This window comes from Bufo bufo, chromosome 3 (assembly GCF_905171765.1).
Source record: "Bufo bufo chromosome 3, aBufBuf1.1, whole genome shotgun sequence".
NCBI classification, from domain to species: domain Eukaryota; kingdom Metazoa; phylum Chordata; class Amphibia; order Anura; family Bufonidae; genus Bufo; species Bufo bufo.
This window is the reverse complement of record NC_053391.1, coordinates 92290281-92305146: the sequence shown is the minus strand read 5'-3', so window position 1 is coordinate 92305146 and position 14866 is coordinate 92290281. Positions and strand designations below refer to the sequence as shown.

Genomic DNA, 14866 nt, shown 5'->3' with positions numbered 1-14866 from the left:
CACTGCTCATGGGGTGCACTGTTCTGTCACTGCTCATGGGAAGCACTGTTCTGTCACTGCTCATGGGGACCACTGTTATGGCAGTGCTCATGGGAGCACTGTCATGTCACTGCTCATGGGGAGCACTGTTATGGCACTGTCCACGAGAGAAAACTGTTCTGGAACAGTTTATGAGTGGGATTTGGTTCTATTAAGAGGACACTTTGTTCTGAACTTGTGGGAAGGATTTACACAGAAAATGTTTCTCACTAACAGCACTGTATTTGTAACAGCACATTCATTTGTAAGAATGATTCTTACAAGTAAATGCATCTTGGCTTTCTCATAAGTGCCTTGACATCTGCACCATTATCAAATAAGTACGTGGTAGGTTTGTAAGTAAAGTACTTTCCTAATTACATAGTTACATAGTTCATACAGTTGAAAAAAGACATAAGTCCATCAAGTTCAACCAAGGGATGTTGGGGACGCGAATCCCAGAAGGAAGTGAAACTCAGATTTCTACACATTTTCATAAGCATTAATGTCATTTACTTCTAAGAATTCATCTAAACCCTTTTTAAAACTGTCCACTGGTACTGCTGTGACCACGTCCTGAGGAAGTCTATTCCACAGATTCGCAGTTCTTACAGTAAAGAAGTTGTGACGCTTCTGGAGACTGAATTTTATCTTCTCCGGAGGCAATTTTGAGGGCATTTGACATGGAACAGTTTTTCACCGTATTTTTTGTATGGTCCACTTATATATTTGTATCGGTTAATCATGTCCCCCCTTAGACGTCTCTTCTCAAGACTAAATAAATGTAATTCTTTTAATCACTATCCCCCATATCAGTTTGGTCGCTCTCCTCTGTACGTTTTCCAGCTGCAGAGCATTCTTTCTATGGACTTGTGCCCAAAACTGAGCTGCATATTCCAGATGAGGCCGCACCAACGCTTTGTAAAGTGGTAATATCACACCCCTGCCCCGTAAGTCCATGCCTCGTTTAATGCATGACAATATCCTGGTAGCCTTAGAAGCAGCTGATTGACATTGTATGCTGTTATTTAATCTACCATCTGCAAGGGCACCTAAATCCTTCTCTATAAGTGACTCTCCCAGTGTTAAATCCCCTAGGACATATGATGCACGGAGATTATTACTACCAAGATGCATAACTTTACATTTATCCACATTGAACTTCATTTGCCAAGTTGATTCCCAATTACTCAGAGTGTTCAAGTCAGCTTGTATTTTATGGAGATCTTCCATAGACTGTACAGTACTACATAGCTTAGTGTCATCTGCAAAAATAGATATGGTGCTATTAATCCCCTCCTCAATATCATTAATAAATAAATTAAATAATAGAGGGCCCATCACTGAACCTTGGGGTACACCACTTATAACCCGGGACCATTTTGAATAGGAATTATTGACCACAACTCTCTGGACAATACTTTCCAAGCCTTTAGGTCTATAATTAACTGTGGAGGACCTAGATCTTTTTTTGAATATGGACACCACATTTCCTTACGCCAATCACTTGGCACTGTACCTGTTCCTAGAGAATCTTTAAAAATTATAAACAGGGGCACATCAATGATTGCACTGAGCTCTTTAAGAACTCTTGGGTGTAATCCATCTGGACCCAGAGACTTGTTCACATTTACCTGATTTAACTTAGCTTGGACCATATCTACAGTTAGCCAATTGAGTATATTACTGGATGTGCTAACAGCCCCAGCACCACAGCTCCTTTCTCTAAAAATAAATAAAAAAAAAACATTTAGTAACTCTGCCTTTTTCTTATCTTCAGTGACTAGCCCCCCCCCCCCCCCTTTACCATTATTTAGGAGACCTACCTGCTCAGACCTTGGTTTTTTAACATTTATATATTTAAAGAATTATTGGGAATTTGTTTTGCTCTCTTTTGCCATCTGCTGTTCGTTTTGTATTTTTGCAAATTTTATCTCCTTTTTATAGATTTTGTTAAGCCCTTTGTAAACTTCAAAGGCTACATCTGACCCCCAGGATTTGTATTTTTTTAATGCCCTTTTTTGTCATTTATTGCCCTTTTTACAGTACCTGTAAGCAATGAGGGGGGGGGGGGTTAATTTTAGCCTTTTATACTTGTTACCTGAAGCTGAGGAACTTTCTCCCCTTTGCAATTGAGGCATAACCATGACCCTAATCAATGTCTGGGAAGTTAAAATCTCCCATTATGACCACTGTAACCGCCTGTGCAGCCCGCTCTATTTGGTTATACAGTTGAGCTTCTATCTCCTCTGTGATGTTCGGGGGTCTATAGATTTAACCAAGTATTATTTTTTCAGTGTTTATATCCCTTTTAACTTCCACCCATAAGGTTTCCACATCCTCACCATCTGCACCCACAATTGCCTATTTCACCCTTGTCTTCAGATCACTCCTCACATACAGGCACATGCCATCACCTTTTCTATTGACCCTGTCTTTCCTAAACAGTGTAAAACCCTCAATATTTACAGCCCAGTCATGCGAAGAGTCCAACCATGTCTCAGCCACACCAACTACATCTATGTGTTCTTCTAGTAGCATAGCCTTCAGTTCCATTTTTTTAGCTAGACTTCTGGCATTTTTTCGAATATACATTTTTAATTATTTTTACCTGTAAAGTGAATATCCATGATTTTTTGGTTACCTGGGTTGATGTTTGTATATAACAGGTTCTTGTTACCAGCAGCTCTATTTTTCATCGGTGTATAGTTCTGCCCAGTCTTCTCCCTACTTTCCTCACTTTCCCTTCCTTTCTGAACCAGCTTCTGAGACAGAATATTTAACTCCCTAAGCTCCCGTTGTCTCTCTGGTGACGCTCGTGGCACTGGTAGTATTTCTGAAAACACTACCTTGGAGGTCCTGGACTTGAGCTTCTCTCCTAGTTGCCTAAAATCATTTTTAAGGACCTTCCATCTCCCCCTGACTTTGTCATTGGTTCCAATGCGTACCATGACCGCCGGGTCTTCCCCAGTCCCACCCAGCAATCTGTCAATAATAGGATGACTATCGGGCTTGAAACCGGTTATACAGTTGGTTATACAGCTCAAAGTTATCCTTTGCCCTAGATAAGTTGTGATTCAGTGATATCATTTGCTTTTTCCTAATCAAGATGAACAGCAGGTAGCAGCAAAGGGCTGTGAGTCTGAGGATGATTGACATTCAATAGAAAAATGAATATTATGACTTCACTTTGAAACCGAGTACCCATGAAAGAAAACAAACAGAATAATTAGGAAGATGTATTTTCAGAAAGCAGTCTAGCAAAGACAAATGTTATTACCCAAATGTGCTATCCGCATATCAGCATAAAAATGGTGTCGGCGACGTAGAGGAACAAAATGTGTTAATGGATTCTGACAATGTCCCTTTGGAAACTTACTGTACTAAGCACTTACAGGCAAAATTAAAAACATGGCAATAAATGAAACCTTGAATTCAGATCTTTTTTAAAGCTTTTAAAAATTCTGCTTATATAGGGAATGCAATCTAATTTTCACAGCCCTACATGGCACGTTTCCCTAGCAATTATCATTAAAGGCTGATTTACTGCTTTGAGAGAAAATGGTAGAGTAAAAAAAAGGGGAGTTTTTAAAAACTTCTCGGTGAGTCAAAGCAAAGATCTGATAGTAAACAGAGGCTCCCGCTCTGACCCATTCTGTGCATGTGCTGAAACACGTAAGCTGTTGTATGGCTTGGATCAATTGTTTTATGGACTTTCCATTGAAGCACTGGATATTTTTCTCTCTAGATTACTACTATAGAGACCACTTCAGATCATTCTATGTGCATGGGGAGTCTGGCACTAGGTAATATAGGCAGTGAAATACTGAATGTTCTATTCTATTCATGTATTACAAGGACAGTCATTCATATGCTGTTTGCCAGAGGGTCTGAGATAAGACAATCTATTTAAGGCTACTTTCACACTCGCGTTTGGTGCGAATCTGTCATGGATCTGCGCAAACACATCCGTTCAGATAATACAACCGCATGCATCCGTTCAGAACGGATCCGTTTGTATTATCTTTAACATAGCCAAAACGCCTTGAACACCATTAAAAGTCAATGGGGGACGGATCCGTTTTCTATTGTGCCATATTGTGTCAGTGAAAACAAATCCGTCCCCATTGACTTACATTGTGTGCCAGGACGGATCCGTTTGGCTCGGTTTTGTCAGACGGACACCAAAACACTGCAAGTAGCGTTTTGGTGTCCGCTTCCAAAGCGGAATGGAGGCGGAACGGAGGCAAACTGATGCATTCTGAGCGGATCCTTATCCATTCTGAATGCATTAATGGCAAAACTGATCCATTTTGGACCGCTTGTGAGAGCCCTGAACGGATCTCACAAATGGAAACCAAAACGCCAGTGTGAAAGTAGCCTTTACAGGTTGTCACTTTTGTTTTATCTGGTTTTCGATCAACTGCAAATAATTATCCAGGTAGATGTGCTTCAGTTGAGAAGGTAAGGACTAATCTCAGATTTGAGTGCCCTTGGCCCACTATATGTATTTCTGCTATGTCTATGGCAAAGCAGCAGCGAGCAAGAAGAGAGACACTGTGTGCACCGTCTCCTCATACAGCTGATCGGCAGGGGTGCCAGGTGTCGGACCTTCAACAATCTGATATTGATGACCTATCCTGAGGATAGGTCAGCAATATTAAAAGCCCCGAGGACCCCTTTAATATAAATGCTTGCTTAAAAGAGTTTTCTGATATATTTTTTTTTTTACTTATGACCCATTCTCTGAAGAGATCATTAGTATCTGGTGGGGGTCCGACACCCAGGACCCCCACGATCAGGTGTTTGAGAAGGCAGTGGCACTATAGCGCTGCGGCTTTCTTGCAGCTTTCCCTAGGCCAAGTGATGACATGTTCATCGGACACATGGCATAGAAGCAGATCAATGAAGTGAATGTGGATTAGCTGCGATACCAAGCTTATCCGCTATACAATGTAATGTGCTATGTTTAGTTTGCAGAGAGAAGGGCGCAGTGCTACTGCGAGCGCCAGTGCCATCTCAAACAGCTGATCAGCAGTGGTCTCGGGTGTCGGACCCACACCAATCAGATACTGATGACCTATCCAGAGGAAAGGTCATCAGTATAAAACTCCCAGACACAAAAATAACTCAATCAATGATAAATCTGCTGGTACTAGACCTCGGGGCTTTGTTACTATGGCTAGGCCTGGGTCCACTGGAGAATCTGATGGGACACGCATTCTTGTGCACTTAAAATCTAAGGTGTCCTTTAATAATGACATGTCAGTCATTTTTATTAATGGAAGTCCAAGTGCAGAGACCTCCACAATTGCTGAAATGAAAAGAAAGCCTCTTCAGTCATGATTAACTTTTCTCTTCTGTCCTTTTTTTAAATTTTATTTTCTTATTGAAAATCAAACAATTATTCTCATACAGTACAGACCAAAAGTTTGGACACACCTTCTCATTCAAAGAGTTTTCTTTCTTTTCATGACTATGAAGGCATCAAAACTATGAATTAACACATGTGGAATTATATACATAACAAACAAGTGTGAAACAACTGAAAATATGTCATTGTCTAGGTTCTTCAAAGTAGCCAACTTTTACTTTGATTACTGCTTTGCACACTCTTGGCATTCTCTTGATGAGCTTCAAGAGGTAGTCCCCTGAAATGGTCTTTCAACAGTCTTGAAGGAGTTCCCAGAGATGCTTAGCACTTGTTGGCCCTTTTGCCTTCACTCTGCGGTCCAGCTCACCCCAAACCATCTCGATTGGGTTCAGGTCCGGTGACTGTGGAGGCCAGGTCATCTGGCGCAGCACCCCATCACTCTCCTTCATGGTCAAATAGCCCTTACTTTCAAAGTTTTCCCAATTTTTCGGCTGACTGACTGACCTTCATTTCTTAAAGTAATGATGGCCACTCGTTTTTCTTTACTTAGCTGCTTTTTTCTTGCCATAATACAAATTCTAACAGTCTATTCAGTAGGACTATCAGCTGTGTATTCACCTGACTTCTCCTCAACGCCACTGATGGTCCCAACCCCATTTATAAGGCAAGAAATCCCACTTATTAAACCTGACAGGCCACACCTGTGAAGTGAAAACCATTTCAGGGGACTACCTCTTGAAGCTCATCAAGAGAATGCCAAGAGTGTGTAAAGCAGTAATCAAAGCAAAAGGTGGCTACTTTGAAGAACCTAGAATATGACATATTTTCAGTTGTTTCATACTTGTTTGTTATGTATATAATTCCACATGTGTTAATTCATAGTTTTTGATGCCTTCAGTGTGAATCTACAATTTTCATAGTCATGAAAATAAAGAAAACTCTTTGAATGAGAAGGTGTGTCCAAACTTTTGGTCTGTACTGTACATCTTCAACATCATTATTACTTTTCTTTCTTTTTTACCCCTACCCATAATACCCTCCCAACCCACCTTCCCCTTTGCAATGCGTCTCTCTAAGGAGGAGTCAAGACGAGGAGGACTAAAAATTCCAAACACCCCATTTCCTAGTCCATTTATCCTCTATATTTCTCTGTTTATTAGGAACCTTATCATATCTCTTGATCTTATCCATCAAGTTTAACCATGTAGTTGGATTTGGTATATTCCTTGAAAACCAGACCGTTTGATCAGGAGTCTTGCCAAGAACAAAACTTTTAACAGAAGAATCTTTTTATCTTTATAGCAGTTTACTTTAGAGAGATCACCCAATATCCAACATTCAGCCTTAAAAGGGATCACTACTTTCAGTTTTTCAGTAATAAACGTGTCAATCGCCACCCAATACTCTTTTAATTCGATACAAAACCAAAACATGTGCAAAAAATCTGCCACAGGTGAATCCCACCGTGGACAATTAGATATATTTCTCAAACCACATCTGTTAAGCCATAATGGTGTGACATATATTCTATGTAAACTATTAAATTGAACCAAAACGTGGTTAAAATTGCCAGACACTAATCTTAAATTAGACAATATAGTTTCCCAGTCATCTACTTGTATCGTTGGACATTCAGTTCTCCAAGCTTTTTGACTGGGAGAATTTATATTGTTAAATAATGCTTTAACTAATAATCTATACTAGCAGAAAGACCCGGCTTCGCTCGGGTATATTTAATCTATTTCATTTAAAGGGACACTGACAGGGCCAATAAGCATATTGAGGTATATATATGGCAGTACAGGTCTTATAATGGGTATTACAATCATCTAAGTATCCCCCCTGTCCACCTTATACATACAGTAAACTTAAGTTTTATAACCTGCTCCAACGGTCTTCAATCTGCCCAAGGGGCGGCGTTTCACCTCTCTTGTGCCCAGCCAGCCTCCCCCAACTGCCGCTTTGAAGTGCCACCCAGCTCATGAATATTCAGTTTGCTGGGCGGCTTCTGCTTAACAGTGCCCTGCGCATGCGCTGGATCTTGTGAAGTCGGGGACAGTAAGCGCCGCCCAGCGAAGTGAATATTGATGAGCTGGGCGGCGCTTACTGTACCGGACTTCACAAGATCCGGCGCATGCGCCGGGCACTGTTAAGCGCAGCGCTTCAGAGCGGGGACCGCAGAAGCCGCCCAGCAAACTGAATATTCATGAGCTGGGCGGCGCTTCAAAGCGGCAGTTGGGGGAGGCTGGCTGGGCGCAAGAGAGGTGAAACGCCGCCCCTTGGGCAGATTGAAGACCATTGGAGCAGGTTATAAAACTTAAGTTTACTGTATGTATAAGGTGGACAGGGGGGATACTTAGATGATTGTAATACCCATTATAAGACCTGTACTGCCATATATATACCTCAATATGCTTATTGGCCCTGTCAGTGTCCCTTTAATGTTTGTGTGTGTCATTAAAAGATATCGACAGTATCCACTATAACAGTGACATCTACAGCCCCCCACCCCTTAACACTAACCCGCCACAGTGCCCCGTCCCTTAAAATTGGACCGCCACAGCAGCTCACCCCCTTAACTTTGACCTTTACAGCAGCCTTCCCCTTTAACAGTGACTTTCAGAGGATACCAGCCCCTTGACAGCGACCTCCACAGGGGCCTGCCCCCTTAACAGTGGCCTTTACTGGATCGGGGGGTGTCCTTTTGAACAGCTCACTCTAACACAGCAGCACTGTACTGTCTGAGTGTGAGATGCAGGGAGAAAGTCACCATCCCTCTTACCCCTGCAGCTGACAGAAGTTGATTTTTACCTTCATTTTTTCAATCCGTGTCGGCTCAGGAGTGGGATGGGGTGTGGCCTAACCAGATCTGGGCGTGGCTTAGCGGGACCTAGAAGTTGATTTTTAACTTCATTTTTTTTCAATCTGTCGGCTGAGGAGTGCGAGGGGGCGTGGTCTAACCTAATCAGGGGCGTGTCCTTTTGAACAGCTCACTCTAAGACAGCAGCACTGTACTGTCTGAGTGTGAGCTGCAGGGAGAAAGTCACTCTCCCTCCCTCCCCTGCAGCTGACAGAAGTTGATTTTTACCTTCATTTTTTTCAATCCGTGTCGGCTCAGGAGTGAAAGGGGTCGTGGTCTAACTGGATCAGGGGTGTGGCTTAGTGGGACCTGGGGGCGGGGTTTTAAGTCTTTTGAGGGTGGATATTGTGGCAGGGGGGGTGTCTGGGCTCCTTCCTATAAGAGTGACGCCTCTCTGGGCACCTTACTGTCTCATTTGCATTTCAAATAAACTGGATTTTCAGAGGATACAAACATCTATTGCTGGAACAAAGGCATATCTTGAAATAAGGTACTAAGTGCTATTAGGACATGGCTTTACTTCAATAGCGATTATCCTGGTGACAGATTTCCTTTAAAGTTTATCTATAGCAGTGAAGAAAAATGGCTGGGTTGTTATGGAAACCAGAAGTAAAACTGTATGTGGAGGATGAAGGATCTGAGAGCTTCTATTGGCTGATAAGGGTCATGTGACCAAGCTTTATTTTTTGGGAATATCTCAGGAACCTAGAGAGCTGAGACCTGTTCTAAAACCTTCCCGGACACCTGATGTATCTGTGTGCCAAATTTCATGATTGTAAATGCAACGGTGCAGATTCTTTTAGCGGACATACACACACACATACACTCAGCTTTATATATTAGATAATTGAGCAATCCTAACCTTGTGACCTAGATCCCCCATTAATTCATTTAAAGGTGTAGAAGTGTCTATATCTAACAAACAAAGATTTATCTACAAGACTAGAAAGTGCCGAACAAAGCTGAAAGTACCTAAACCATGATAAATTAGATATATTCTCTCTTTGTGGTAGCTCAATCAAGGAAAGTATATCTCCGTTTTTCACCACCTTTGCAACATAAAAAATATTATTTTTTGCCAATACTGATCTCCTACTAATTCATCCAAAACCTGTAAGTGATATTTGTGCCAAAGGGGTGTACAACATAGGGATCCCTTTATTCCCAGCCATGCTTTAAAGGGCTTCTGTCACCCCACTAAAGTCATTTTTTTTTTTTGGGCTAGTTAAATTACTTATACTGCGATATATGAAAATATAATGGTGTTACTTACTTTGCTTCAGCAGTTTCTTATAAAAACAAACTTTTTTAATATTTAAATTAGGTCTCTACCAGCAAGTAGGGCGTCTACTTGCTGGTAGCCGCCGCAAAAAAAGCCCCCTCGTCGTGTTGATTGACAGGGCCAGCCGCGATCTCCTCCTCCGGCTGGCCCTGTCAGCACTTCAAAAATCGCGCGCCTGTGTTCATTTGGCGCAGGCGCTCTGAGATGAGGAGGCTTGCCTCCTCAGAACTCCCTCAGTGCGCCTGCGCCAATGACATCACCGAAATAGAAGACGTCATCGGCGCAGGCGCACTGAGGGAGTTCTGAGGAGGCGAGCCTCCTCATCTCAGAGCGCCTGCGCCGAATGAACACAGGCGCGCGATTTTTGAAATGCTGACAGGGCCGACCGGAGGAGGAGATCGCGGCTGGCCCTGTCAATCAACACGACGAGGGGGCGTTTTTGCGGCGGCTACCAACAAGTAGACGCCCTACTTGCTGGTAGAGACCTAATTTACATATGATAAAAGTTAGTTTTTTTTTATAAGAAACTGCTGAAGCAAAGTAAGTAAGACCATTATATTTTCATATATCGCAGTATAAGTAATTTAACTAGCCCAAAAAAAAAAAATGACTTTAGTGGGGTGACAGAAGCCCTTTAATAGTGCGCCAGGACTTACTGAACAGTTTCCTTATATCACCATAATCCTGCCGCTCATTAGATATTTGCTCAGATTCCAATAAAGTAAACATGTTATCATAACCAGATCTACTCACCAATGTCCTACATAGTGGGCTTTTCTTCCATTGGGAATATAGCCATAACTGAGCGGATATAAAATAACAATTGAAATAAGGAAGATCTAATCCTCCTTTTTCCATCGGCTTATAGAGATGTTCCAATTTTAATCTTACACGCTTCCTTCCCCAAAGAAGATGATTAATAATTCCCTCAATTAGTTAAAAAAATGTATCCTCAATCAATATTGGGGAATTCCTGAGAATATATAGGAGCTGGAGTAAAATCACTATCTTAACTAGGGATATTCTATCGGCTCTAGATAGAGGAAGTCTAAGCCATATTGCAATTTTAGACCTCAGTTTGCTTATCAAAGGGTTTAGATTAAGGTGTGAAAAGTTTTCAATCTTGGGGGAAATGATCATACCCAAATAGTCGAGGGAGTAAGAGATCTTCAACATACTCATACTCAGCCCTTTACTGGGGAGTTCAAAACTATCTACAGGCATAAGAGTGTTTTTTGACCAATTAAGGTCAAGACCTGAAACTTCACCAAAGGAATTGATTGTTTGAATAATACTTGGGAGTGTCCTTGGTGAGGTGGGTACATATGTTCCCATTCACTACTAACCCCATATCTTGGAGGAGAGCTGAGCAATGTCAATCACAGCCAAAGATGCATTGCGGTCTTTCCATTTCAGAGATTGTTGGATGACTCAACACCTGAAGCCTCACTGGTCAAAAGGTCTGACATGGTACTATGGCATTTCAGCATATCATACTGAACCTTCAAACACCTGTTCACCTTAGATACCAATTATCTCAATAGAAGGAGATATTCTGCCTCTACAACAGCACAAAGAGGCAGCAACCATGACTGCACACAGCTGTGGTGTAGAAAATTGGAACACCACAGCTGTGTAGTAGTCTTCCTCAGGTACTGCAGCTAAGATCCTATGCACTTAAATAGGTAACTTAGCCACAGGCCACAGTAGCCAAAACAGACACTATGCAAAGTATGGAGCTTTAAGGTTCTGGCTACATACACAGTTTACTTCCAAGAACCTTTGGCTACCACTAACAGATGATATGTATGGGTGCTGATATGTCAAACCCCCCCCCTTCAAATATCTTAAATTGATGACCTATACTTTAATCCCAGTAAACGATAAATGATTGGACAAATCATCAATTACTTCCTGTTCACACAATTCTTAGAAATCGTAAAATCATACCTGTCTCCTAACATGTACATTTCCTTCCACTGGCATGTTGTATGCACTCCGAATCAGATTCTTCGCAATAAAATAGTAATACACCGAAATGATAGATAGGGGAATAACATAGAATATCAAGAAAGAAGTCATTGAGTGTATTCTTGGGTGAAGTCCATCAGAGTGTGGGTAAGGGGCACAGCTGACAAATGTTTTGTTGGTTTCTTTGTCATAGAAGGGGTGCAGGTCTGAGAAAACAGCTTCTGGGATGGCCAGGGTCATAGATAATATCCAGATGAGTGCAGCTTTGATACAAATTTTGGTCAATGCATTGTTGGCTTGAATGTCCATGGGTTTTACTATTGCTGTGTACCTGGAATGAAAATATAAAGAGACGTATAAATACATTTAAAGAGACATATCAAGGACTTTCTTATGGATAATTGATAGTTTACTTGAGAAATATTTGCTTACAACTAGAGTTGAGTTAATCAGTTCTATACATTCTACCTCCATATGAAGCCAGAGTTTTTGTGATTCAGTTCAGAAAATGACCCCAGCTATTCTACATCAAATCAAATTCTGTACACTAATGAGGGAAACAAGGCAGAGAAGATGAAGATGAAGGATCACATGATTCCGAAAGGGCCCTGGCTGGTTGGCTTGCCCATAACGCCTTGCAGTCAACCTCTCTTGTCTGTTAGGCTCTATGTAAGGTCCCAAGCAGAGAGGCCATTCTAAGGGTATAACCACATATTTAACTAATAAAGATCAGACTGTATGGGTGTTCTGAATTCATAATGGTCGTGGCTAGAGCGAATAGAAGCTGACAAAGTGGAATTCGATCCGAATTTCAGGAATTGTTCGATTCGCACCGAATCCGAATTTTCTCACGCTTCGTGGTAACGAATCACATTTTTTCCTAAAATGGCTGCTACACATGTTAGGACATGGAGCAAGGAACTCTGGGAACAATGGATCACTCACAATCCCATGTATGCAGTCAATCAGCAGTCAGCCAGCCAGCCCTGTGATGTCACAGCCCTATAAATAGCCTCAGCCATCTTGGATTCAGCCATTTTCCGGTGTACTTAGTGCAGGGAGAGATGTTAGCAGGCGCTAGAGACAGTGCTAGGAAAAACTTGAAAACTTATATTTTGCTCATTAGAAGTTCAGGTAAAGAGCATTAGAAGTGAAGTGAAAGTATAGGGAGGAATTATTCCACAGTATTGAAGCAGAACAGGGTTTAATAGAGGTGTTTTTACGAGTAATAGGAACAATCTTATTACACCTTGCTGCACTAACTGCAGATCCAAATTGCCATTATACTGCTGCTCATCACAGTTATATATATATATCAATACTAATAACAGCCCTGTGTGAGTGCTCAGGGCTGGTGTCCGTGTGTGTGTGCCGATTAGTGAAGTGCGCATGCGTGGTGCACAGAACAATCGGTACACACTCCACACACTGCAGGGACCGCCCAAAGCACAGCGCCGCCGGCCAATGAAAACACGGCGCAACACATGCAGCCCGGACAGTCCACAGCAGCGCGGCCGTCCAATCAGTCGCCGCCCGGACCGCCCACAAACTTGCCGCCCACAAATGTACCGCCCACAAATGTGCCGCCCAATTAACACACGGCGCACCACATGCCGTACGGACCGCCCACAGCACAGCGCCGTCCAATCGCTCGCAGACAAATCGCCGCACACTCCACACACTGCAGGGGCCGCCCAAAGCACCGCTCCACCGGTCAATGAAAACAAGGCGCAACACATGCAGCGCGGCCGTCCAATCAGTCGCCACTCGGACCGCCCACAATTGTGCCGCCCAATTAACACACGCCGCATCACACGCCGTATGGACCTCCCACAGCACTGAGCCGTCCAATCACAACATCCCCACAACTGCACCGCTGGCCAATAACCGCCTCTTATGTTGTGCTGTGTCAGTTGGAGTAGAGTCATTTTGTGCATAATAAGCGCCGCCATTACATGCACTGAGTGACATAAATTACAGAATTAGCCTGCACCAGCAGTCAGTGCCAGCCAGCAGTCATTGTCACCAGTCACAGTGACAGCAGTCAGTGCCACTCCTATCAGCCACCAGTCACAGTGCCAGTGGTCTCAGCACCACCAGTCAGTGCCAAGTATATTAGTCACCAGTTACAGTGACAGTGGTTTCAGCACCACCAGTAAGTGCCAGCTGTATCAGCCACCAGTCACAGTGCCAGTGGTCTCAGCACCACCAGTCAGTGCCAGCCATATCAGCCAGCAGTCATTGCCAGCCAGCAGTCATTGCCACCAGTCAGTGCCAGCCATATCAGCCACCAGTCACAGCAGTCTCAGCACCAGCAGTCAGTGTCAGCCATATTAGTCACCAGTGACAGTGACAGTGGTTTCAGCACCACCAGTTAGTGCCAGCTCTATCAGCCACCAGTCACAGTGCCCGCCGTCTCAGCACCACCAGTCAGTACCAGCTGTATCAGCCACCAGCCACAGTGCCAATGGTCTCAGCACCACCAGTCAGTGCCAGCCATATCAGCCAGCAGTTATTGCCAGCCAGCCGTCATTGCCACCAGTCAGTGCCAGCAGTCAGTGCCAGCCGTATCAGCCACCAGTCACAGTGACAGCAGTCTCAGCACCACCAGTCAGTGTCAGCCATATTAGCTACCAGTCACAGTGACAGTGGTCTCAGCACTACTAGTTAGTGCCAGCTCTATCAGCCACCAGTCACAGTGCCCGCTGTTTCAGCACCACCAGTCAGTGCCAACAGTCACAGTGACAGCAGTCAGTGCTAGCTGTATCAACCACCAGTCACAGTGCCAGTGGTCTCGGCACCACCAGTCAGTGCCAACCATATCAGCCACTAGTGATGAGCTGCAGGAGCAATATTCGAATTTGCGATATTTTGCAAATATATGGTAGAATATTCGTCATATATTCGCGAATATTTGTATTCGAGATATTCGTTTTATTGCAAAAAATCAGTAATAAAAAAAAAATCGCATAATGCTAATTTTTATGCAAAAAAAAGGTGTTGGTCAAAAACGAGTATATAGCACTACAGAATATACTGCTATATATTAGTTTCTAGAATATTCGTCATTTTTTCTATCTGAACAAATGATTCCTCCCTGCTCAAAATGCTTGTGGTCAATGAGTCATTGGCCCACAAGCAAGAAGCAGGGAGGAATCATGACTTTAGATGTTGAAAAAAGACGAATATTCTAAAAAATGAATATAGCACTATAGCGAATATATTTGTTTTGACATTTTTAAGAATATTTGTCTTTTTTTTTCTCTCCAAACATTACAGTTAAACCCCTTTGGCATACTCCTCCCCACAAGCGTCCCCATCACCATGGGAACGCCTTGCCAGCAATGATTAATACTGGTGA

The 14866-nt window shown here is 42.8% G+C and overlaps 1 protein-coding gene across 1 annotated transcript in view; it reads right to left on the bottom strand.

Moving 5' to 3' along the window:
• The window catches only part of GRPR (gastrin releasing peptide receptor), a 314572-nt gene that overhangs the window by 96154 nt on the left and 203552 nt on the right, over nucleotides 1–14866 (bottom strand). Inside the window, exon 2 of the mRNA XM_040421782.1 lies at nucleotides 11485–11836. Within this exon, the coding sequence (XP_040277716.1) occupies nucleotides 11485–11836 (352 nt within the window). The remainder of the gene's footprint in view (nucleotides 1–11484; nucleotides 11837–14866) is intronic.